General features: G+C 40.7%; 3 protein-coding genes across 3 annotated transcripts in view; all 3 read left to right on the top strand.

Annotated features, from left to right (window-relative positions):
• Window positions 1-26526, top strand: part of LOC139547938 (zinc finger protein 271-like) — a 189346-nt gene that overhangs the window by 108624 nt on the left and 54196 nt on the right. The window lies entirely within an intron of this gene.
• Window positions 1426-9356, top strand: LOC139548288 (zinc finger protein 436-like). Its single transcript, XM_071357878.1, has 2 exons — window positions 1426-2232; window positions 7121-9356. The coding sequence occupies exons 1-2, from the start codon at window positions 1701-1703 to the stop codon at window positions 8206-8208; spliced, it is 1620 nt and encodes a 539-aa protein (XP_071213979.1). The 5' UTR covers window positions 1426-1700; the 3' UTR covers window positions 8209-9356.
• Window positions 13520-24995, top strand: LOC139548032 (zinc finger protein 431-like). The gene is made up of 2 exons (XM_071357329.1): window positions 13520-14030; window positions 21990-24995. The coding sequence occupies exons 1-2, from the start codon at window positions 13724-13726 to the stop codon at window positions 23429-23431; spliced, it is 1749 nt and encodes a 582-aa protein (XP_071213430.1). The 5' UTR covers window positions 13520-13723; the 3' UTR covers window positions 23432-24995.

Below are 26526 nucleotides of genomic sequence, written 5' to 3'. Positions count from 1 at the left end.
CTGTGGTCACTAAAGATCCCATGGCACTGATGAAGCCGGTCATCTGATTGGTCGAGGAGGCGGGCCTTCTGACTTTGTGGCTGTGGTCACTAAAGATCCCATGGCACTGATGGAGCCGGTCATCTGATTGGTCGAGGAGGCGGGCCTTCTGACTTTGTGGCTGTGGTAACTAAAGATCCCATGGCACTTATTGCAAGAATATGTAAGTGTGGTTAGGGAGCTGAGTTTCCCTGTACACTGTAAAGAGCTTTTGGGCGTCTAGAAAAGTGCATTGTAATTCCAATCAATTATTATGATTATTAAATGTTTTGCCATCTTCCACAGCTTGAAGATCATTCCTTTGTACAGAGACAGGAACTGATACATAATACCTAAAAGGTGGACTGCAAGGCGATAATAAGCAGTGTCCACGTTATCTGCTTTCCTGGTTTTCAGGTAAATATGAGGAAGTATATCAACTTACTGTCTAAGGTAAAAATCAAGACGTTAAATAAATAAATGACTATTAGAAGGTGCCAGAGTGACAAATAAAGTCAAAAGGTTGACGTTTTCATTTTAATATCAGACAAAAATCTGGCAATTTCAACAACAACAAAAATGTTTTGTGCACAATGCTGTGAAACTGTGCACATTTTAAATAAATACATATTTTTAAAAAACAATGCAAATATTAGAGTAAACCTATTTTGGGTTAGGACAAGTAACTGAGTAAGAGCCAACATCATGATGAGCTTGTTAACCTGTTTTGGGTTAGGACAAGTAACTGAGTAAGGGCCAACATCATGATGAGCTTGCAAACTGAGTTTGAATAAGACATCCAATTACCATTTTGTATTTATAACGGTTGGTTTTATTATAGCTGATAAAGAACCACATCATTGATGGATCATTTATAATGGTTGGTTTTATTATAGATAATAAATAACCACATCATTGATGAAACACTAGATAAAATAAATGCATGTCTCTTGTCTGCCCCTGCAAGCCTGTCGGCAATCGCGTCATCACACACCCTGATCTGATTGGTCATTTTCCCGAGAACAGTAAAGCGGTATTACTGTCATCACACGAGTAGGCGGGCCTTTAAACTTTGTGACTTTTATAGCCAATATGAAAAAATGAAAAAGAGAATGGACCCCTTTTACAAGTGATTATGTACGGACGACAGATTTTTACCTTGTCAGCTCGGGGATTTGATCCAGTAGTCTTTTGGTTACTGGCCCAACGCTCTAACCACTAGGCTACCTGCCGCTCCAATACATGATAGGAGTACACACAAAAAAAATGTTGACCATTTAGATAAAAAAATATATACATAACAATAAACAAATAAATCACATTATTTTGCATAATTTTCTCACGAATTATTAATTTAGAAAGTTTACAGGGCAGGACTCTTATTCTGAAGGATTCTAAAAATCCGCGACCCGGAAGTACTTAGTTCATTTTACCTGTTTCACGACAGTCTAGTCAGTCACCTCTGTGGCTTGCTATCCAACATAGTCGAAACATTGGAGCTCTTTAGACGCTTTCAGTGTATATTTGCCTCTGTGTTTTAAACTTCTTTCGTGTAGCTAGGTGCCACATTTAAGTTCATATTTACGTTGTTAGTCAGGTAGCTAGCTAGCTGGCTTGCTAAGTTAGCTTAGCACCAGGCTACTCGTTAATGCTAACTAACTAGCTAGCTAGCATCACCAACCATGAGCTCACTAAGCTACTCCCCTCTTGCTAAAGGAGAGGGGATCTGCTGGACGGAGAAAGAAGCTCTGGGGCTGAACGTTGTCGTAAAAGAGGAGGAGGAAGAGGAGGAGGATATTACAGTAAAAGGGGAGGAAGAAGCTTTCAGAATGAAAGAGGAGGTAGAGGATGTTACAGTGAAAGAAGAGGAATCTTTTAGACGGAAAGAGGAAGAGGGGATAGAGACTGTCACAGTGGAAGAAGAGGAAGTAGAAGTTTTCAGAATGAAAAAGGAGGAAGAGGAGGATGTTACAGTGAAAGAAGAGGAATCTTTTAGACTGAAAGAGGAAGAGGGGATAGAGACTGTCACAGTGGAAGAAGAGGAAGTAGAAGTTTTCAGAATGAAGAAGGAGGAAGAGGAGGATGTTACAGTGAAAGAACCTTTTGGAGTGGAAGAGGAAGCTATCTTACGTAAAGAGGAGGAGGAAGACGTATTGGGAGATGAAGAGGAGGTGGAAGGAGAGGAAGAGGAGACTGAAGATCTGATTAACACCAGTGAGTACCGTCTTAAAAGCAGGGTCACAAACTGCAGTTGCTGAATTATTGTATCGTTTTAATATCTGGCTCTGGGCCTCGCCGTTGATTCTGGGAGAATATAACTTATAAATGTCCACTGAACTTAGTTCAACTGTCGTACTCCATCAGAACCTAAAATATAAGCTTGTTTTACTCCTTTGTTTGTGAACAATGTAATTGTAAATAAACACTGTATATCCTCAAAACATGGAGGTAATTCCATTAGGCTGAACCTGAGACATTAGACTGTTATGAAAAGCATTATGATGTATTAAGAGAATTGGTCAATTTTTTTTAGAATGTTGAATATTGTTCAAATTCTAGACATTAAGTTGAAACAATCCCCATGTATTGTTAATGGTGCTCTGACATGGTTGCCGTCCCTTAGTGCATTAATGCATATGTGCATTAGTGCATTAGGGATGTGACAAATGTACAATTTCTCTTAATGTTTAAACTGCCATTTCTTTTTAATGTTTAAACGTTTTTTTGGGGGGGGGGGTTTATCATAAAAGGACCTGAATACACAATTCAGATGTGGTTCAGTCTACCACTGTCCTGGCTACCTACCGGTCCTCACTAGTTACCACAGCCAGTAAGTCTAAGTATCATATTAAAATATGATTTTAAACCTAACCTTAACCACAGAAACTAACTTTATGACTATCCTTAAATTAAGACAAAAAAATGTTTTGGTTGTTGTTTTCATTTGTTTGACTTTGTGGCTGTGGTAACTAGTGGAACTCCTACCAGACGGCACACCCCAACCTTAATGCTGTCCCCACCCACTCAGTAACGATGGTATTACTGCTGTCCCCCCACCCACTCAGCAACGATGGTATTAATGCTGTCCCCCCACCCACTCAGCAACGATGGTATTAATGCTGTCCCCCCACCCACTCAGTAACGATGGTATTACTGCTGTCCCCCACCCACTCAGTAACGATGGTATTAATGCTGTCCCCCCACCCACTCAGTAACGATGGTATTACTGCTGTCCCCCACCCACTCAGTAACGATGGTATTAATGCTGTCCCCCACCCACTCAGCAACGATGGTATTAATGCTGTCCCCCCACCCACTCAGTAACGATGGTATTAATGCTGTCCCCCCACCCACTCAGCAACGATGGTATTAATGCTGTCCCCCACCCACTCAGCAACGATGGTATTAATGCTGTCCCCCACCCACTCAGTAACGATGGTATTAATGCTGTCCCCCCACCCACTCAGTAACGATGGCATTAATGCTGTCCCCCCACCCACTCAGTAACGATGGTATTAATGCTGTCCCCCACCCACTCAGTAACGATGGTATTAATGCTGTCCCCCCACCCACTCAGCAACGATGGTATTAATGCTGTCCCCCCCCCCACCCAGTAACGATGGTATTAATGCTGTCACCCACTCAGTAACGATGGTATTAATGCTGTCCCCCCACCCACTCAGCAACGATGGTATTAATGCTGTCCACCACCCACTCAGCAACGATGGTATTAATGCTGTCCCCCCACCCACTCAGTAACGATGGTATTAATGCTGTCCCCCCACCCACTCAGCAACGATGGTATTAATGCTGTCCCCCCACCCACTCAGTAACGATGGTATTAATGCTGTCCCCCACCCACTCAGCAACGATGGTATTAATGCTGTCCCCCCACCCACTCAGCAACGATGGTATTAATGCTGTCCCCCACTCAGTAACGATGGTATTAATGCTGTCCCCCACCCACTCAGCAACGATGGTATTAATGCTGTCCCCCACTCAGTAACGATGGTATTAATGCTGTCCCCCACCCACTCAGTAACGATGGTATTAATGCTGTCCCCCACCCACTCAGTAACGATGGTATTAATGCTGTCCACCCACTCAGTAACGATGGTATTAATGCTGTCCACCCACTCAGTAACGATGGTATTAATGCTGTCCCCCACTCAGTAACGATGGTATTAATGCTGTCCCCCACTCAGTAACGATGGTATTACTGTTGTCCCCCCACCCACTCAGTAACGATGGTATTAATGCTGTCCCCCCACCCACTCAGTAACTATGGTATTAATGCTGTCCCCCCACCCACTCAGTAACGATGGTATTAATGCTGTCCCCCACTCAGTAACGATGGTATTAATGCTGTCCCCCACCCACTCAGTAACGATGGTATTAATGCTGTCCCCCACCCACTCAGTAACGATGGTATTAATGCTGTCCACCCACTCAGTAACGATGGTATTAATGCTGTCCACCCACTCAGTAACGATGGTATTAATGCTGTCCACCCACTCAGTAACGATGGTATTAATGCTGTCCCCCACCCACTCAGTAACGATAGTATTAATGCTGTCCCCCCACCCACTCAGTAACGATGGTATTAATGCTGTCCCCCCACCCACTCAGTAACGATGGTATTAATGCTGTCCCCCCACCCACTCAGTAACGATGGTATTAATGCTGCCCCCCACCCACTCAGTAACGATGGTATTAATGCTGTCCCCCCACCCACTCAGTAACGATGGTATTAATGCTGTCCCCCCACCCACTCAGTAATGATGGTATTAATGCTGTCCCCCCACCCACTCAGTAACGATGGTATTAATGCTGTCCACCACCCACTCAGCAACGATGGTATTAATGCTGTCCCCCCACCCACTCAGTAACGATGGTATTACTGCTGTCCCCCCACCCACTCAGCTACGATGGTATTAATGCTGTCCCCCACCCACTCAGTAACGATGGTATTAATGCTGTCCCCCCCCACTCAGTAACTATGGTATTAATGCTGTCCCCCCACCCACTCAGTAACGATGGTATTACTGCTGTCCCCCCACCCACTCAGTAACGATGGTATTAATGCTGTCCCCCCACCCACTCAGTAACGATGGTATTACTGTTGTCCCCCCACCCACTCAGTAACGATGGTATTAATGCTGTCCCCCCACCCACTCAGCTACGATGGTATTAATGCTGTCCCCCACCCACTCAGTAACGATGGTATTACTGCTGTCCCCCCACCCACTCAGCTACGATGGTATTAATGCTGTCCCCCACCCACTCAGTAACGATGGTATTAATGCTGTCCCCCCACCCACTCAGTAACGATGGTATTAATGCTGTCCCCCACCCACTCAGCTACGATGGTATTAATGCTGTCCCCCACCCACTCAGCTACGATGGTATTAATGCTGTTTCAGGTTCTCTGTTGTGTGTCTCTCCTCCATGTTCTCTGTTGTGTGTCTCTCCTCCATGTTCTCTGTTGTGTGTCTCTCCTCCATGTTCTCTGTTGTGTGCATTTCCACATTTTGTTACATTACAGCCTTATTCTAAAATGGATTAAATCGTTTTTTCCAACTCATCAATCTACACAATGCCCCATAATGACAAATCAAAAACAGGTTGTTTATAATTTTTTGTTAATTATAAAAATATAAATAAACTGAAATATGACATTTACATAAGTATTCAGTACTTTGTTGAAGCACCTTTGGCAGCGATTACAGCCTCAAGTCTTTTTGGGTATGACGCTACAAGCTTGGCACACCTGTATTTGGGGAGTTTCTCCCATTCTTCTCTGCATATCCTCTCAAGCTCTGTCAGGTTGGATGGGGAGCGTTGCTGCACAGCTATTTTCAGGTTTCTCCAGAGATGTTCGATCAGGTTCAAGTCCGGGCTCTTGCTGGACCACTCAAGGACATTCCGAGACTTGTTCTGAAGCCACTCCTGCGTTGTCTTGGCTGTGTGCTTACGGTCGTTGTCCTGTTGGAAGATGAGGACCCCGGTCTGAGGTCCTGAGCACTCTGGATCAGGCTTTCATCAAGGATCTCTCTGAACTTTGCTCCATTCATCTTTCCCTCGATCCTGACTAGTCTCCCAGGTCCTGCCGCTGAACGACATCCCCACAGTATGATGCTGTCACCACCATGCTTCACCGTAGGGCTAGTGCTAGATTTCCTCCAGATTTGACATTCAGGCCAAAGAGTTAAGTTTTGGTTTCATCAGACCAGATAATCTTGTTTCTCATGGTCGGACAGTCCTTTAGGTGCCCTTTGGCAAACTCCAAGCAGGCTGTCATGTGCCTTTTACTGAGGAGTGGCTTCTGTCTGGCCACTCTACCACAAAGGCCTGATTGGTGGAGGGCTGCAGAGATGGTTGTCCTTCTGGAAGATTCTATATAAACAGGTGTGTGCCTTTCCAAATGATGTCCAATCAATTGAATTTACCGCAGGTGGAGTCCAATCAACTTGTAGAAACATCTCTAGGATGATCAATGGAAATGGGATGTAACTGAACTCAATTTTAAGTCTCATAGCAAAGGGTCTGAATACTTATGTAAATAAGGTATTTCTGTTTTTAAAAAACTTTGTCATTATGGGGTATTGTGATGTCATTATGGGGTATTGTGTGTAGATTGTTGAGGAACATGTTTTATTTAATCCATTTTAGAATAAGGCTGTAGCGTAACTTAATGTGGACAAAGTCAAGGGATCTGAATACTTTCCGAAGCCATTGACCCAACTGTTGACTATGTTAGAGCTTCAATCTGACCTTGTTACCTAACAGAACGCCCTGGTTGGTTTAATACTATGTTAGAGCTTCAACCTGACCTTGTTACCTAACAGAACGCCCTGGTTGGTTTAAAACTATGTTAGAGCTTCAATCTGACCTTGTTACCTAACAGAACGCCCTGGTTGGTTTAAAACTATGTTAGAGCTTCAATCTGACCTTGTTACCTAACAGAACCCCCTGGTTGGTTTAAATCGTGTACTGTAATTTATCTAGTCTGGATTAAACCTCATAGGAAGACAGTTTAATCATGTGGAGGTTTCATTCAGGAATATTTGTTTAACAAAATAATCTGTTTTATCTTTGGCAGGAGAGAAACCAGACTCTCACTCTGACAGCGGGAAGAGTCCTTCAGAGAATCCAGACCCAGATATTCCCAAACCAGCGACAAGACACAACTGCTCCCAGTGTGGAAAGAGTTTTAAGTGGTTATGTAAGCTCAAAGAGCATGTGAGAACACACACAGGAGAAAAGCTCTTCCAATGCTCCCATTGTGAAAAGAGATTTAACCAGTCATCACTTCTGAAAGAGCATGAGAAAATACACACAGGAGAGAAGCCTTTCCAATGTTCTCAGTGTGGAAAGGGTTTTACATGGTTAAGGCACCTGAAAGAGCATGAGAGGATACACACAGGAGAGAAGCCTTTCCATTGCTCCCAGTGTGGAAAGCGTTATACCCGATTAGCACACCTAAAAATACATGAGAGAATACACTCTGGAGTAAAGGCTTACCTCTGTTCCCAGTGTGGAAAGAATTTTAGGTGGTTAGAGAACCTGAAGCAGCATGAAAGGACACACACGGGGGAGAAGCCTTACCATTGTTCTCAGTGTGGAAAGGATTTTACCACATTAGGGAACGTAAAAGAGCATAAGAAGAAACACACAGGAGAAAAACCTTTACAATGTTCCCAGTGTGGAAAGAGATTTACACATTTAGGAAATCTAAAAAGGCATGAAGGAATACACACAGGAGAAAAACTCTACCACTGCTCTCAGTGTGAAAAGAGTTTTACCCAGTTAGGGTATTTGAAAAAACATGAGAAAATACACTCTGAAGAGAAGCCTTATCCCTGTTCCCACTGTGGAAAGAGTTTTAGGTGGTTAGGGGACCTGAAAGAGCACGAGAGGACGCACACAGGGGAGAAACCTTACCATTGCTCCTTGTGCGGAAAGGATTTTACTAAGTTAGGGAATCTAAAAGAGCATAAGAAGAAACACACAGGAGAAAAGCCCTACCAATGCTCCCTGTGTGAAAAGACTTTTACGCAGTTAGGGGGCCTGAAATATCACGAGGGCACACACACAGAAAAAAAGACCTACCACTGCTCTCAGTGTCAAAAGACATTTACCCGATTAGGGAACCTGAAAAAGCATGAGAGAATACACACACTCAGGTGAGGATAAGACCGTCCACTGCTCCCAGTGTAGAAAGAGTTTAGGTCAGTTAGGGAACCTGAAAGAGCATGAAACACACATACAGCAGAGAAGCCTTACTGCTGCTCTAATTACGGAAATACATTTTCCAGGTCAGAGGGCCTGAAATCACATGACAGAATAGTGTTCTGAAATGTGTGTTTTGTTTATACTGAAATCATGTTTATATGAAGTCATGTTTTGATTATGACATGTTTTGATTCTGATTCTGATTGATGGAACCCTTAGATGTTCATAATTGTATTCCAATTGTTCATTATATATTTTGGGGCTCCCGAGTGGTGCATTGGTCTGAGGCACTACATCTCAGTGCTTGAGGCGTGCACTACAGACCCTGGTTCGATTCCAGGCTGTATCACAACCGGCCGTGATTGGGAGTCCCATAGGGTGGCGCAAAATTGGCCCAGCAGCGTTCGGGTTAGGGTTTGGACGGGGTAGGCCGTCATTGTGAATAAGAATTCGTTCTTACCTGACTTGTCTAGTTAATGGTTAATTATTTTTTATTATAAGATGTTCATTAATACGATTTGGATATTTTCAAAATGTAAATTATAAATGGATGAATAGAATGATATTTTAAATATACTTTTTTAAATTCTAACCTTAACCTCTCATGAGTGTGGCCGAGTCATCTGACCGTGCCACCGATTCTAATCCAAGTGCCAAAGAACTATACCCAGTACCACAACATTTTAGCCAAAAACCTGGTTGCCTCTGCCAGGAGGCTGACACTTGAGGCCACTGTGTTCTTGGGAACCTTCAATGCTGCAGACATTTTTTAGTACCCTTCGCAGATCTGTGCCTTCGACACAATCCTGTCTCGGAGCTCTTCGAACAATTCTTTCGGCTTCATGGCTTGGTTTTTTGCTCTGACATGCACTGTCAACCTTTATAGATAGGTGTGTGCCTTTCCAAATCATGTTCATTCAATTGAATTTACCACAGGTGGAGTCCAATCAAGTTGTAGAAACATCTCAAGGATGATCAATGGAAACAGGATGCACCAGCGCACAATTTTGAGTCTCATAGCAAAAGGGTCTGAATACTTATTACTTATGTAAATAAGGTATTTCTGTTTTTTTTATTTGTAATAAATTTGCAAAAATGTAAAACCTGTTTTCTCTTTGTCATTGAGGTATTGTGTGTAGATTAGTAAAAAAAATAAGTGTTTAATCCATTTTAGAATAAAGGCTGTAACGTAACAAAATGTGGAAAAAGGTGAAGGGGTCTGAATACTTTCCGAATGCACTGTAGATGGTGATGCTAGGAGTTCTGGATAATGTTTGTGGGTGAAGGATGGGTAGCCTACTTCCAGTCCTTCTTGACTTGTAGCTACCCTAGCTAGCTGTATTATTTTGGTCTGGCTTTTTGAGAGGTTTTGGAGATTAACTGATTAGTCTTGAGTCAACCGTGTGTTAAATTTACTGCAGGAAGACATTGATCTGTTTGCTGTTACCTTCTGGACAGCAGATCATTAGTATAGCAAGTAGACAAGGTTATGTAACCTTATTTAGTCCTACCTGCTATGGTGGGTTTTAAATGAATTGGTACTCACACATTTGTTGTTGAGGTAGAGTCAGTGATGGAAAAAGTACCCAATTGTCATACTTAAGTAAAAGTATAGATACCTTAATAGAAAGTTACTCAAGTAAAAGTCAGCCAGTGAAAAACGAATTGAGTGAAAGTCTAAAAGTATTTTGGTTTTAAATATACTTAAGTATCAAAAGTATAAATAATTTCAAATTCCTTCTATTAAGCAAACCAGATGGCACCATTTTCTTTATTTTTTAAAAATGTATGGATAGCCAGGGGCACACTTAGACATCATTTACAAGATAAACATTTGTGTTTAGTGAGTCCGCCAGATCAGAGGCAGAAGGGATGACAATATATTGTCTTGATAAATGCATGATTTGGACCATTTTCCTGTCCTGCTAAGCATTAAAAATGTAATGAATACTTTTGGGTGTCAGGTAAAATGTATGGAGTAAAAATAACATAATTTTCTTTAGGAATGTAGTGAAGTAAAAGTAAAAGTTGTCAAATATATAAATAGTAAAGTACAGATACCCCAAAACACTACTTAAGTAGTACTTTAAAGTATTTTTCCTTAAGTACTTTACGCCACTGGAGCTCTCTGGTAGTCATAATAGAATATGGAGCTCTCTGTTAATAGAATATGGAGCTCTCTGATAATAGAATATGGAGCTCCATATTCTATTATGACTATCAGAGAGCTCCATATTCTATTATCAGAGAGCTCCATATGACTACCAGAGAGCTCCATATTCTATTATGACTACCAGAGAGCTCCATATTCTATTATCAGAGAGCTCCATATTCTATTATCAGAGAGCTCCATATTCTATTATCAGAGAGCTCCATATTCTATTATCAGAGAGCTCCATATTCTAATATGACTACCAGAGTGCTCCATATTCTATTATGACTACCAGAGAGCTCCATATTCTATTATCAGAGAGCTCCATATTCTATTATGACTATCAGAGAGCCCATATTCTATTATGACTACCAGAGTGCTCCATATTCTATTATGACTATCACAGAGCTCCATATTCTATTATGACTACCAGAGAGCTCCATGTTCTATTATGACTACCAGAGAGCTCCATATTATGACTATCAGAGAGCTCCATATTCTATTCTCAGAGAGCTCCATATTCTATTATGACTACCAGAGAGCTCCATATTCTATTATGACTACCAGAGAGCTCCATATTCTATTATCAGAGAGCTCCATATTCTATTATGACTACCAGAGAGCTCCATATTCTATTATGACTACCAGAGAGCTCCATATTCTATTATGACTACCAGAGAGCTCCATATTCTATTATGACTACCAAAGAGCTCCATATTCTATTATGACTACCAGAGAGCTCCATATTCTATTATGACTATCACAGAGCTCCATATTCTATTATGACTACCAGAGAGCTCCATATTCTATTATGACTACCAGAGAGCTCCATATTCTATTATGACTACCAGAGAGCTCCATATTATGACTATCAGAGAGCTCCATATTCTATTCTCAGAGAGCTCCATATTCTATTATGACTACCAGAGAGCTCCATATTCTATTATGACTATCAGAGAGCTCCATATTCTATTATCAGAGAGCTCCATATTCTATTATGACTACCAGAGAGCTCCATATTCTATTATGACTACCAGAGAGCTCCATATTCTATTATGACTACCAGAGAGCTCCATATTCTATTATGACTACCAAAGAGCTCCATATTCTATTATGACTATCACAGAGCTCCATATTCTATTATGACTACCAGAGAGCTCCATATTCTATTATGACTACCAGAGAGCTCCATATTCTATTATGACTACCAAAGAGCTCCATATTCTATTATGACATCCTCATAATTCCATGATGACTACCAGAGTAGCTCCATATTCTATTATGACTATCAGAAAGCTCCATATTCTATTATCAGAGAGCTCCATATTCTATTATGACTACCAGAGAGCTCCATATTCTATTATGACTATCAGAAAGCTCCATATTCTATTATCAGAGAGCTCCATATTCTATTATGACTCCCAGAGAGCTACATATTCTATTATGACTATCAGAAAGCTCCATATTCTATTATCAGAGAGCTCCATATTCTATTATGACTACCAGAGAGCTCCATATTCTATTATGACTATCAGAAAGCTCCATATTCTATTATCAGAGAGCTCCATATTCTATTATGACTACCAGAGAGCTCCATATTCTATTATGACTATCAGAAAGCTCCATATTCTATTATCAGAGAGCTCCATATTCTATTATGACTACCAGAGAGCTCCATATTCTATTATGACTATCACAGAGCTCCATATTCTATTATGACTATCAGAGAGCTCCATATTCTATTATGACTATCAGAGCTCCATATTCTATTATGACTATCAGAGAGCTCCATATTCTATTATGACTATCACAGAGCTCCATATTCTATTATGACTATCAGAGAGCTCCATATTCTATTATGACTATCAGAGCTCCATATTCTATTATGACTATCAGAGAGCTCCATATTCTATTATGACTATCACAGAGCTCCATATTCTATTATGACTATCAGAGCTCCATATTCTATTATGACTATCAGAGCTCCATATTCTATTATGACTATCACAGAGCTCCATATTCTATTATGACTATCACAGAGCTCCATATTCTATTATGACTATCAGAGCTCCATATTCTATTATGACTATCACAGAGCTCCATATTCTATTATGACTATCAGAGCTCCATATTCTATTATGACTATCAGAGCTCCATATTCTATTATGACTATCAGAGAGCTCCATATTCTATTATGACTATCAGAGCTCCATATTCTATTATGACTATCAGAGAGCTCCATATTCTATTATGACTATCAGAGCTCCATATTCTATTATGACTACCAGAGAGCTCCATATTCTATTATGACTATCAGAGAGCTCCATATTCTATTATGACTATCAGAGCTCCATATTCTATTATGACTACCAGAGAGCTCCATATTCTATTATGACTACCAGAGCTCCATATTCTATTATGACTACCAGAGAGCTCCATATTCTATTATGACTATCAGAGCTCCATATTCTATTATGACTACCAGAGAGCTCCATATTCTATTATGACTACCAGAGAGCTCCATATTCTATTATGACTATCAGAGAGCTCCATATTCTATTATGACTATCAGAGCTCCATATTCTATTATGACTACCAGAGAGCTCCATATTCTATTATGACTACCAGAGAGCTCCATATTCTATTATGACTATCAGAGAGCTCCATATTCTATTATGACTATCAGAGCTCCATATTCTATTATGACTACCAGAGAGCTCCATATTCTATTATGACTACCAGAGAGCTCCATATTCTATTATGACTATCAGAGAGCTCCATATTCTATTATGTACTCCAGCACCCCCGCCCCCCTCTAATTCTCTCTCTCGCCTTTAGGCTGGGTTTCTGTATAGCACTTTGTGACATCGACTGATGTAAAAAGGGCTTTATAAATCAATTTGATTGATATAAAGTTTGTTTGAAATTCGCACTAAAAATCAGAACTAATCAACAAATTTTTTTCTTTGTAAAAGTGTTAATATAATTTTATTTAATAGAAAAAAAATAAACATTCCCCCAACTTCGTTTACCCACTCCAGACAGCGGATGGCGATGTGTGTCTTTCAGGCGATGCTGCTAGTGTGACGTATAATCTAGTGGACGGAACGCTTCTTCAACAACTGCAGCCTCCTCGGTAGCTCGCTAGCCAACAAAGTCGAAACAAAAACTCTTTAGACAATTTCGTGGTTTATTTGCGACTATGTTTTAAACGCACTTCTGTGGAAACAACTAGTTACCCCATTTAATGTAATATTGACGTTGTTGTCAGTCAGCTGGCTGGTTTAGTTAGCACTAGTTTAGCTAGCATCCCCGACCATGAGTTTACAAAGCTACTCTCTTCTTGCTAAAGAAGACGTTTGGTGGACGGAGAACGGAACTATCGTGAAAGATGAGGAGGCTGTTACCGTAAAAAAAGAAGTAAAGGGCGAGGCTGTTACGGTGAAAGATGAGGAAGACGCGTTCAAAGTGAAAGAGGAGGCTGTTACATTGAAAGAAGAGGACGAGGAGGTTACTGTCACAGTGAAAGAAGAGGATTACGATTTTGGAGTGGAGGAGGAAGATAAGGAGATTACTGTCACATTGGAGGAGGAAGAAGAGAAGACTGGAGATCTGATTAACTCCAGTGAGTACTATCTTAAACAGGGACACAAACTCTGCAGTTGTTGAACTAATGTGTGATTTTTAAAAGGGCACTACACTTGGATATGTTTTTCTGTACTGTAGGAATTGATAAAGACGTCCTCCGTTGACTTTTGAACTTTTCCTGTTGGTAAAGCGATATATAAATACACTAAAGAACAACATAGTGTTTTTTTTTTTTAAAGACACAACTGCAAACTTCAAGGAGTTTGATGGGAAGACACGATGTCACCAGCTAGAACTCCAGGCAGCGTTCTGCGTTCTCCCTACAGATTTCAGCCGTTAGCTTAGCCCGGCGACTGGCTCATATGAACTACAATCAAGAAGCGTGTGTTACAACCTGGTCTCAGAAGGGGAAGGGTTAGCTAACATGCTAAGTAGTTGCAAACTAGCTAAAAAAAAAAAGTAGTAAGTAGTTCAAACGTAGCTAATTAGCTAACAATGCTAAAGTTATCCATGTTGAGAGTCGAACTCGTAACCATTGGGTTGCGAGACGTTCGTGTTATATGCTCACTCACCCATACCAGTCAACCACCATACCTCCAATTTTGCCTTAAGTAGCCATCTGTCTTATGTAACCATACCAAACATATCATACTAATTTCAGTGTCCTGGATGTACATGTACTATGTTATGTCTAGTCTATGAGACCAGGCGGTGTATGTTTAGAAAGTTAATCATTGCTGGCGATTAAGGCTTTCGAAACAGCGAGAAATACTTACTGTAGCAGTTACAGATCCATACAGATATGGAGCCTCCACCCTACTAAACTACACTGTAGCAGTTACAGATCCATACAGCTATGGAGCCTCCATCCTACTAAACAACACTGTAGCAGTAACAGATCCATACAGCTATGGAGCCTCCATCCTACTAAACTACACTGTAGCAGTTACAGATCCATACAGCTATGGAGCCTCCATCCTACTAAACTACACAGTAGCAGTTACAGATCCAAACAGCTATGGAGCCTCCATCCTACTAAACTACACTGTAGCAGTTACAGATCCATACAGCTATGGAGCCTCCATCCTACTAAACTACACTGTAGCAGTAACAGATCCATACAGCTATGGAGGCTCCATCCTACTAAACTACACTGTAGCAGTTACAGATCCATACAGCTATGGAGCCTCCATCCTACTAAACTACACTGTAGCAGTTACAGATCCATACAGCTATGGAGCCTCCATCCTACTAAACTACACTGTAGCAGTTACAGATCCATACAGCTATGGAGCCTCCATCCTACTAAACTACACTGTAGCAGTTACAGATCCATACAGCTATGGAGCCTCCATCCTACTAAACTACACTGTAGCAGATCCATACAGCTATGGAGCCTCCATCCTACTAAACTACACTGCAGCAGTTACAGATCAATACAGCCTCCATCCTACTAAACTACACTGTAGCAGTTACAGATCCACACAGCTATGGAGCCTCCATCCTACTAAACTACACTGTAGCAGTTACAGATCCATACAGCTATGGAGCCTCCATCCTACTGAACTACACTGTAGCAGTTACAGATCCATACAGCTATGGAGCCTCCATCCTACTAAACTACACTGTAGCAGATCCATACAGCTATGGAGCCTCCATCCTACTAAACTAGTCTTCGCTACACCTCCTGAGTTAGACTTAGGCAGGTGGTTGCCTCTTGTCTTCCATTGGGGTTCTGTAAACACTGTAACATGGCCCTGTGGGAACACTAACTAGAGGTCGACCAATTATGATTTTTCAACGCCGATACCGGTTATTGTAGGACCAAAAAAAGCCGATACCGATTAATCGACCGATAAAATAAATAAAAAACATTTGTAATAATGACAATTACAACAATACTGAATGAACACTTATTTTAACTTAATATAATACATCAATAAAATCAATTTAGCCTCAAATAAATAATGAAACATGTTCAATTTGGTTTAAATAATGCAAAAACAAAGTGTTGGAGAAGAAAGTAAAAGTGCAATATGTGCCATGTAAGAAAGCTAATGTTGTAGTTATTATAGGAATTATAGGAGTATTTCTCTCTATACGATTTGTATTTCATATACCTTTGACTATTGGATGTTCTTATAGGCACTTTAGTATTGCCAGTGTAACAGTATAGCTTCCGTCCCTCTCCTCGCTCCTCCCTGGGCTCGAACCAGGAACACATTGACAACAGCCATCCTCGAAGCAGCGTTACCCATGCAGAGCAAGGGGAACAACTACTCCAAGTCTCAGAGCGAGTGACGTTTGAAACGCTATTAGCGCTCACCCCGCTAACTAGCTAGCCATTTCTCATCGGTTACACCAGCCTCATCTTTGGAGTTGATAGGCTTGAATTCATAAACAGCGCAAGCATTGCGAAGAGCTGCTGGCAAAACGCACAAAAGTGCTGTTTGAATGAATGCTTACAAGCCTGCTGGTGCCTACCATCGCTCAGTCAGACTGCTCTATCAAATCATAGACTTAATTATAACATAATAACACATAGAAATACGAGCCTTAGGTCATTAATATGGTCGAATCCGGAAACTATCATTTTGAAAACAAAACGTTTATTCTTTCAGTGAAATACGGAACCGTTCCGTATTTTATCTAACGGGTGGCATCCCTAAGTCTAAATATTGTTGTTACATTGCACAACCTTCAATGTTATGTCATAATTACATAAAAATCTGGCAAATTAGTTCGCAATGAGCCAGGCGGCCCAAACTGTTGCATATACACTGACTCTGCGTGCAATGAACGCAAGAGAAGTGACACAATTTCACCTGGTTAATATTGCCTGCTAACCTGGATTTATTTTAGCTAAATATGCAGGTTTAAAAATATATACTTCTGTGTATTGATTTTAAGAAAGGCATTGATGTTTATGGTTAGGTACATGTTGGAGCAACGACAGTCCTTTTTCGCGAATGCGCACCGCATCGATTATATGCAACGCAGGACACGCTAGATAAACTAGTAATATCATCAACCATGTGTAGTTATAACTAGTGATTATGATTGATTGATTGTTTTTTATAAGATAAGTTTAATGCTAGCTAGCAACTTACCTTGGCTTCTTACTGCATTTGCGTAACAGGCAGGCTCCTCGTGAGGCAGGTGGTTAGAGCGTTGGATTAGTTAACCGTAAGGTTGCAAGTTTGAATCCCTGAGCTGACAAGGTAAAAATATGTCGTTCTGCTCCTGAACAAGGCAGTTAACCCACGGTTCCTAGGCCGTCATTGAAAATAAGAATGTGTTCTTAACTGACTTGCCTTGTTAAATAAAGGTGTAGAAAAATCGGCATCCAAAAAATACAGATTTCCGATTGTTATGAAAACTTGAAATCGGCCCTAATTAATCGGCCATTCCGATTAATCGGTCGACCTCTAACACTAACCCTATAAAGGGTGTGTATCTTTTTAACCTTATATTAAAAAATATATTATTATTTCTTTCTGATATGAAAGATAAGGTCCTTATGCATCCAGAACCTACATGTGATGCGTGTTCAGACCAAGGGGCTCTTTACCAAACTCCCCTGTACAGAAGAACTCCTTATGCATCCAGAACCGTACTACAAGTGTTGCGTGTTCAGACCAAGGGGCTCTTTACCAAACTCCCCTGTACAGAAGAAGCTTTCTTCCACGACTCTGTAATAAATAAAAATAAAAACTTTATTTAACAAGGCAAGTCAGTTAAGAACAAATTCTTATTTTCAATGACGGCCTAGGAACGGTGGGTTAACTGCCTTGTTCAGGGGCAGAACGACTGATTTTTACCTTGTCAGCTCGGGGATTCGATCTACTAGTCCAAACGCTCTAACCACTAGGCTACGCTGCCGCCCCTGGATCGTAATGAAACGATCAAGGGCTAAACCTCGGTTCTGAAGTTGTTAAACTAATGTGTGGTTTTAAAGCGCCATTCTACTGCAGTTTGAATATGTTGTTGTATTTTTCATTAAGGATCTCCATTATCTGTGCTGTGGGAACAGATCCACTGTAACACGTGTGTACCACCCAAGAGTCGGCCACCAACTACTAAATGCATGAATCAAATGCATTGCATTGGTTGTAATACTATAGTATATCTATTAAAGGATAAATCCACCAAAAACACTCACTACTATCTGAGAATAATGTTTTTTGGTGAGCAAATGTTTCATTTTGGCATTTTATAATAAGGTTGATAGCAATGTGGAAAATTGTTGTGGAAAATCTGTTGCAGTTCAAGTCCGCTACAAAATCCACAATGCAATGCGCTCTCCATGGGCTGACTAGCCAGGTAGCTACACAAAATAATACCATTATTTAAATCTGACATGCTAGACATTTTCGCGATCGAAAAGTCGCATTCCTCCACTGAACAAAAATATAAACGCTGACCTCTGCTGTCTTAAACCCTTGCTATCTGCCCTCTGCATTTTGTATGTACAGGAAAATATGTATAGAACTTATTCTGGTGATTTTATTATTCTATAGAAATATATGAAAACTTTATTTATTTATTTATTCAAATGTAATCTCCCTTTACCTGCTGTAATGACAGCTAGTGGCTTGTTACTAGAATGGTACATAAGGGGTTAAGATGGGGTTAGAATGTTAGATAAGGGGTTAAGATGCGCCAAGAATGGTACATAAGGGGTTAAGATGCGGCTAGAATGGTACATAAGGGGTTAAGATGGGGTTAGAATGTTAGATAAGGGGTTAAGATGGGACTAGAATGGTACATAAGGGGTTAAGATGGGGCTAGAATGGTACATAGGGGGTTAAGATGGGGCTAGAATGGTACATAAAGGGTTAAGATGGGGTTAGAATGGTACATAAGGGGTTAAGATGGGGTTAAGATGGGGTTAGAATGGTACATAAGGAGTTAAGATGGGGTTAGAATGGTACATAAGGGGTTAAGATTGGGTTAGAATGGTACTTAAGGCTTTAAGATGGCGGTTAGAATGGTACATAAGGGGTTAAGATGCGGCTAGAATGGTACATAAGGGGTTAAGATGGGGTTAGAATGTTAGATAAGGGGTTAAGATGCGCCAAGAATGGTACATAAGGGGTTAAGATGCGGCTAGAATGGTACATAAGGGGTTAAGATGGGGTTAGAATGTTAGATAAGGGGTTAAGATGGGACTAGAATGGTACATAAGGGGTTAAGATGGGGCTAGAATGGTACATAGGGGGTTAGGATGGGGCTAGAATGGTACATAAAGGGTTAAGATGGGGTTAGAATGGTACATAAGGGGTTAAGATGGGGTTAAGATGGGGTTAGAATGGTACATAAGGAGTTAAGATGGGGTTAGAATGGTACATAAGGGGTTAAGATTGGGTTAGAATGGTACTTAAGGCTTTAAGATGGCGGTTAGAATGGTACATAAGGGGTTAAGATGCGGCTAGAATGGTACATAAGGGGTTAAGATGGGGTTAGAATGTTAGATAAGGGGTTAAGATGTGGCTAGAATGGTACATAAAGGGTTAAGATGGGGTTAAGATGGGGTTAGAATGGTACATAAGGGGTTAAGATTGGGTTAGAATGGTACATAAGGGGTTAAGATTGGGTTAGAATGTCAGGTAAGGGGTTTAGATGAGGCTAGAATGGTACATAAGGGGTTAAGATGGGGTTAGAACGGTACATAAGGGGTTAAGATAGGGCTAGAATGTCAGGTAAGGGGTTAAGATGGGGCTAGAATGGTACATAAGGGGTTAAGATGTGGCTAGAATGGTACATAAAGTGTTAAGATGGGGTTAGAATGGTACATAAGGGGTTAAGATGGGGTTAGAATGGTACATAAGGGGTTAAGATGGGGCTAGAATGGTACATAAGGGGTTAAGATACGGCTAGAATGGTACATAAGGGGTTAAGATGGGGCTAGAATGGTACATAAGGGGTTAAGATGGGGCTAGAATGGTACATAAGGGGTTAAGATGGGGCTAGAATGGTACATAAGGGGTTAAGATGGGGCTAGGATGGTACATAAGGGGTTAAGATGGGGCTAGGATGGTACATAAGGGGTTAAGATGGGGCTAGGATGGTACATAAGGGGTTAAGATGGGGCTAGGATGGTACATAAGGGGTTAAGATGGGGCTAGAATGGTACATAAGGGGTTAAGATGAGGTTAGAATGGTACATAAGGGGTAAAGATGGGGCTAGAATGGTACATAAGGGGTTAAGATGGGGCTAGAATGGTACATAAGGGGTTAAGATGGGGCTAGAATGGTACATAATGGGTTAAGTTAATTGTAAACACCTTATTTTTCGTTCCAGCTGCAGCATTTTCAGAGTTGACTGAGTCACAGTTCATAGTTCAGGAAATCAGTCAACTGAAATACAATCATTAGGCCCTAATTTATGGATTTCACATGACTGGGAATACAGATATCTGTTGGTCACAGATAACTTTAAAAAAAAAGTTATGGGTGTGGATCAGAAAACCAGTCAGTATCTGGTGTGACCACCATTTGCCACATGCAGCATGACACATCTCTTTTGCATAGAGTTGATCAGGCAGTTGATTGTGGCCTGTGGAAGGTTGTCCCAGTCCTCTTCAATGGCTGTTCGATGTTGGTGGATATTGATGGGAACTGAAATGCGCTGTCGTACACGTTGATTCAGAGCATTCCAAGCATACTCAATGGGTGACATGTCTGGTAACAGACGACCAGTCACTACAACATCCAGTCAATACGACCAGTCACTACAAGATCACTACGACCAGTCACTACAACATCACTACGACCAGTCACTACAACATCACTACGACCAGTCACTACAACATCACTACGACCAGTCACTACAACATCACTACGACCAGTCACTACAACATCACTACGACCAGTCACTACAACATCACTACGACCAGTCACTACAACATCACTACGACCAGTCACTACAACATCACTACGACCAGTCACTACAACATCACTACATCCAGTCACTACAACATCACTACGACCAGTCACTACAACATCACTACGACCAGTCACTACAAGATCACCACATCCAGTCACTACAACATCACTACATCCAGTCACTACAACATCACTACGACCAGTCACTACAACATCACTACGACCAGTCACTACAACATCACTACGACATCACTACATCCAGTCACGACGACATCACTACAACCAGTCACTACGACCAGTCACTACAACATCACTACGACCAGTCACTACAAGATCACCACATCCAGTCACTACAACATCACCACATCCAGTCACTACAACATCACCACATCCAGTCACTACAACATCACTACGACCAGTCACTACAACATCACTACGTCCAGTCACTACAACATCACTACATCCAGTCACTACGACCGGTCACTACAACATCACTACGACCAGTCACTACAACATCACCACATCCAGTCACTACAACATCACTACAACCAGTCACTATAACATCACTACATCCAGTCACTACAACATCACTACAACATCACTACAACCAGTCACTATAACATCACTACATCCAGTCACTACAACATCACTACGACCAGTCACTACAACATCACTACGACATCACCACATCCAGTCACTACAACATCAATACATCCAGTCACTACAACATCAATACATCCAGTCACTACAACATCAATACATCCAGTCACTACATCCAGTCACTACAACATCACTAAATCCAGTCACTACAACATCACTACGACCAGTCACTACAACATCACTACAACACATGTTGTTGTAGTGACTGGATGTAGTGATGTTGTAGTGACTGGATGTAAAGAATAATAATAATTAAAATTGAACTTTTAACAGGTATTACCTGGGATTATCTAATGGCTATCTACCAATCAGCATCCAGAATCCATATTTACCATTTTATAATGAGGGATCTAGTCTGGTTTAAACCTCATAGGAAGACAGTTTAATCATGTGGAGGTTTCATTCAGGAATATTTGTTTAACAAAATAATCTGTTTTATCTTTGGCAGGAGATAAACCAGACTCTCACTCTGACAGCGGGAAGAGTCCTTCAGGGGATCCAGACCCAGAGATTCCCAAACCAGCGACACGACACAACTGCTCCCAGTGTGGAAAGAGTTTTAAGTGGTTATGTAAGCTCAAAGAGCATGAGAGAACACACACAGGAGAAAAGCTCTTCCAATGCTCCCATTGTGAAAAGAGATTTAACCAGTCATCACATCTGAAAGAGCATGAGAGAATACACACAGGAGAGAAGCCTTTCCAATGCTCCCAGTGTGGAACGAAATTTACACGGTTAAGGCACCTGAAAGAGCATGAGAGGATACACACAGGAGAGAAGCCTTTCCAATGCTCCCAGTGTGGAAAGGGTTTTACACGGTTAGGGAACCTGAAAGAACATGAAATAATACACACAGGAGAGAGGCCTTACCATTGCTCCCAATGTGGAAAGAGTTTTACCCGATTAGGGCACCTAAAAATACATGAGAGAATACATTCTGGAGTGAAGCCTTACCTTTGTTCCCAGTGTGGAAAGAATTTTAGGTGGTTAGAGAACCTGAAGCAGCATGAAAAGACTCACACAGGGGAGAAGCCTTACCATTGCTCTTACTGTGGAAAGGATTTTACCACATTAGGGAATGTGAAAGAGCATGAGATGAAACACACAGGAGAAAAACCTTTCCAATGTTCCAAGTGTGGAAAAAGTTTTACACATTTAGGAAGTCTGAAAAGGCATGAAGCAATACACACAGGAGAAAAACCCTACAACTGCTCTCAGTGCGGAAAGTGTTTCCCCCAGTTAGGGTATCTGAAAAAACATGAGAAAATACACACTGGAGAGAAGCCTTACCACTGTCCCCACTGTGGAAAGAGTTTTACCCGGATAGGGAGCCTTAAAGAGCATGAGAGGATACACACAGGAGAAAAGCCTTTCCAATGTTTCCAGTGTGGAATGAGTTTTACCCATTTAGTGAGCCTGAAAAATCATGAAGGAATACACACAGGAGTGGAGAAGACCTACCACTGCTCTCAGTGTGGAAAGAGTTTTACCCACTTAGGGAACCTAAACAAACATAAGCGAATACATTCTGGAGAGAAGCCGTACCCCTGTTCCCGTTGTGGAAATACTTTTAGATGGTTAGGAGACCTGAAGGAGCATGAGAAGACACACACAGGGGAGAAACCTTACCACTGCTCCTTGTGCGGAAAGGATTTTACCAAGTTAGGGAACCTAAAAGAGCATAAGAAGAAACACACAGGAGAAAAGCCTTACCAATGCTCCCTGTGTGGAAAGACTTTTACCCAGTTAGGGGGCCTGAAATATCACGAGAGGACGCACACAGAAAAAAAGACTTACCACTGCTCTCAGTGTAAAAAGATATTTACCCGGTTAGGGAACCTGAAAAAGCATGAGAGAATACACTCAGGTGAGGATACGACTGTCTATTGATCCCAATGTGGAAAGAGTTTAGTTCAGTTAGAAAAAAGAGCATGAAACACAAATACAGTAGAGAAGCCTTACTACTGCTCTAATTACGGAAAGACATTTTCCCAGTCAGAGGACCTGAAATCAAATGATAGAATAGAGATTCTGTGTTCTGACTTGTGTTTTTGACTGAGAATATAGGTTTTTGTTTATGCCACACAAAACCAAATTCTATATATATGAAAACTTGCTCAAAAATAGGCGTACATTTGTTTGTCATCTCGAGACATGGTCATATCTAAATTTAGATTAAAATTCTGTGTATTTTATTTTGATTTTGAATTTAGTGATAATTTTGGATACAAGTATAATCCCTTAAATGTTTAAATGTTGTTTATTATGGGTTTTGCCCTTAATTGTTGTTTTGATATTGACAAATGTAAATGATTTTTTTTAGCTGGATGGAATTTTCCCTTTCTTGATTCTAACCTTTAAACCCCTTGAATTTAGTTGGATTATTTGGATATTGATAAATACATTTGATTGGATATATGATTTGGATTTTGATAAATACATTTGATTGGATATATTACTACAAAAAATGTGATTGGATTCATGATTTGGATATTGCAAAATGTACAGTATTAAATAGATGACTATAATGGACATACATTAATTATTACCTTGAAGCCACTTGAATTGAGTCGTTTTGTTTCATTGAGATAATTTGTGTAGTATTCATCAAGCTAAATAATACATGTTTTCACTTTTTCATCATGGGGTATTGTGATGTCATTATGGGGTATTGTGATGTCATTATGGGGTATTGTGATGTCATCATGGGGTGTTGTGTGTAGATGGGTGAGGGGGAAAATATATAATTAATACATTTTGAATTCAGGCTGTAACAATAAAATGTGTAAGAAGTCCAGGAGTATGATTCTGAAGGTCCTGTACTTCTACAGTATGTACTGTCAATAATGTCAGAACCAACTGTATCTCTACACTGCTCCTACATGGTCTACGTTAGGTATCGTTACACCATGTAGGAGCAGTGTGGAGTTACGGTGGGGAACTGAAATTATTGACACCCTTGATAAAGATGAGCAAAAAATGACTGTATAAAATAAGTATTTCAAACAATGAGCTATATTGTCTGTAAAAACATTTAGGAAAATATATAATTTGATACTAATACAACTGCTCAAAAAAGAAAAAAAAAAATGTTATAAAATGTATGCACTCTACTGTAAGTCGCTCTGGATAAGAGCGTCTGCTCTTGGCCGGTAGGGATATCCTTGTCTCAGTATGTAAAAATGTAATAAAAATGTATGCACTCTACTGTAAGTCGCTCTGGATAAGAGCGTCTGCTAAATGACTAAAATGTAAAATGTAAATGTAAAATGAGATTTTGTGTAACAAGTAATTGTGCTCCAGCAAACTCCCCTTGGGGGGATAACGACACACAAATAATTTATGAGTTCTAGAACACACTGGGAGGGATCTTAGACCATTCCTCCATACAGAATCCTACCAGATGTTTGATGAGTTCTAGAACACACTGGGAGGGATCTTAGACCATTCCTCCATACAGAATCCTACCAGATGTTTTATGAGTTCTAGAACACACTGGGAGGAATCTTAGACCATTCCTACATACAGAATCCTTCCAGATGTTTGATGAGTTCTAGAACACACTGGGAGGAATCTTAGACCATTCCTCCATACAGAATCCTTCCAGATGTTTGATGAGTTCTAGAACACACTAGGAGGGATCTTAGACCATTCCTCCATACAGAATCCTACCAGATGTTTGATGAGTTCTAGAACACACTAGGAGGGATCTTAGACCATTCCTCCATACAGAATCCTTCCAGATGTTTGATGAGTTCTAGAACACACTGGGAGGGATCTTAGACCATTCCTCCATACAGAATCCTTCCAGATGTTTGATGAGTTCTAGAACACACTGGGATCTTAGACCATTCCTCCATACAGACTCCTACCAGATGTTTTATGAGTTCTAGAACACACTGGGAGGGATCTTAGACCATTCCTCCATACAGAATCCTACCAGATGTTTGATGAGTTCTAGAACACACTGGGAGGGATCTTAGACCATTCCTCCATACAGAATCCTACCAGATGTTTAATGAGTTCTAGAACACACTGGGAGGGATCTTAGACCATTCCTCCATACAGAATCCTACCAGATGTTTAATGAGTTCTAGAACACACTGGGAGGGATCTTAGACCATTCCTCCATACAGACTCCTACCAGATGTTTGATGAGTTCTAGAACACATACAGTAGATTATTCTGACGTTTTTCATATGATGTACCCAATGACTAATGAAAACTTGCTATGTCCTCATTGAGATTATACAGAAGTGTTCAATACGCCTTATTTATACACTTTTGTAATATTTATGAAATGCATATTGTTATATTTGGTTGCACTTATTTGTTTTTCCTTTGCCTCCAACCCCCTTCGATGTGTAGAACGGATGTGGGTGGGGCCAGGTCTACATAAGGGTGCAACTTTCAAAAAATCCCAAAAGCTCTTACGAAGGCCGTGTGGCCGATACATAAAGCTTATTAAATATCGGTGATACTATCAAGAGCAGTGTGCGAATTACCACTCATTAAAAATCTGAACTAATCAATCAACAAATGCTTTTATCTTTAAGTGTTAATTTTATTTAATAGAAGAAAGAAAAAAACATTCCAACTTCGTTTACCCACTCTAGTCAGCAGATGGCGATGCTGCGAAGTATAATCTAGTGGACGGAACGCTTCTTCAACAACTGTTGCCACCTCGGTAGCTCGCTAGCCAACATTGTCAAAACGTTTACGTTCTTTAGACATTTTTTTGCGGCTTATTTGCGACTGTTTTAAACGCACTTCTGTGGAAACAACTATTTACCCCATTTAATGTCATATTGACGTTGTTGTCAGTCAGTTAGCTGGCTGGTTAAGTTAGCACTAGTTTAGCTAGCATCCCTGACCATGAGTTTACTAAACTACTCTCCCTGCTAAAGAAGAGGTCTACTGGATGGAGAAAGGAACTATCGTGAAAGAGAAGGATGTTACTGTCAAAAAATATGTTTAGGGCGAGG

This window comes from Salvelinus alpinus, chromosome 2 (assembly GCF_045679555.1).
Source record: "Salvelinus alpinus chromosome 2, SLU_Salpinus.1, whole genome shotgun sequence".
Lineage (NCBI taxonomy): Eukaryota > Metazoa > Chordata > Actinopteri > Salmoniformes > Salmonidae > Salvelinus > Salvelinus alpinus.
The sequence above is the reverse complement of the archived record's forward strand: the minus strand, read 5'-3'. Positions and strand labels throughout refer to the sequence as shown.

Coding starts and splice junctions, on each gene's coding strand:
- LOC139548288 (XM_071357878.1), top strand. CDS start 1,701: ATGAGCTCACTAAGCTACTCCCCTCTTGCTAAAGGAGAGGGGATCTGC. Junction 2,233..7,120: donor TGAAGATCTGATTAACACCA/GTGAGTACCGTC, acceptor TATCTTTGGCAG/GAGAGAAACCAGACTCTCAC.
- LOC139548032 (XM_071357329.1), top strand. CDS start 13,724: ATGAGTTTACAAAGCTACTCTCTTCTTGCTAAAGAAGACGTTTGGTGG. Junction 14,031..21,989: donor TGGAGATCTGATTAACTCCA/GTGAGTACTATC, acceptor TATCTTTGGCAG/GAGATAAACCAGACTCTCAC.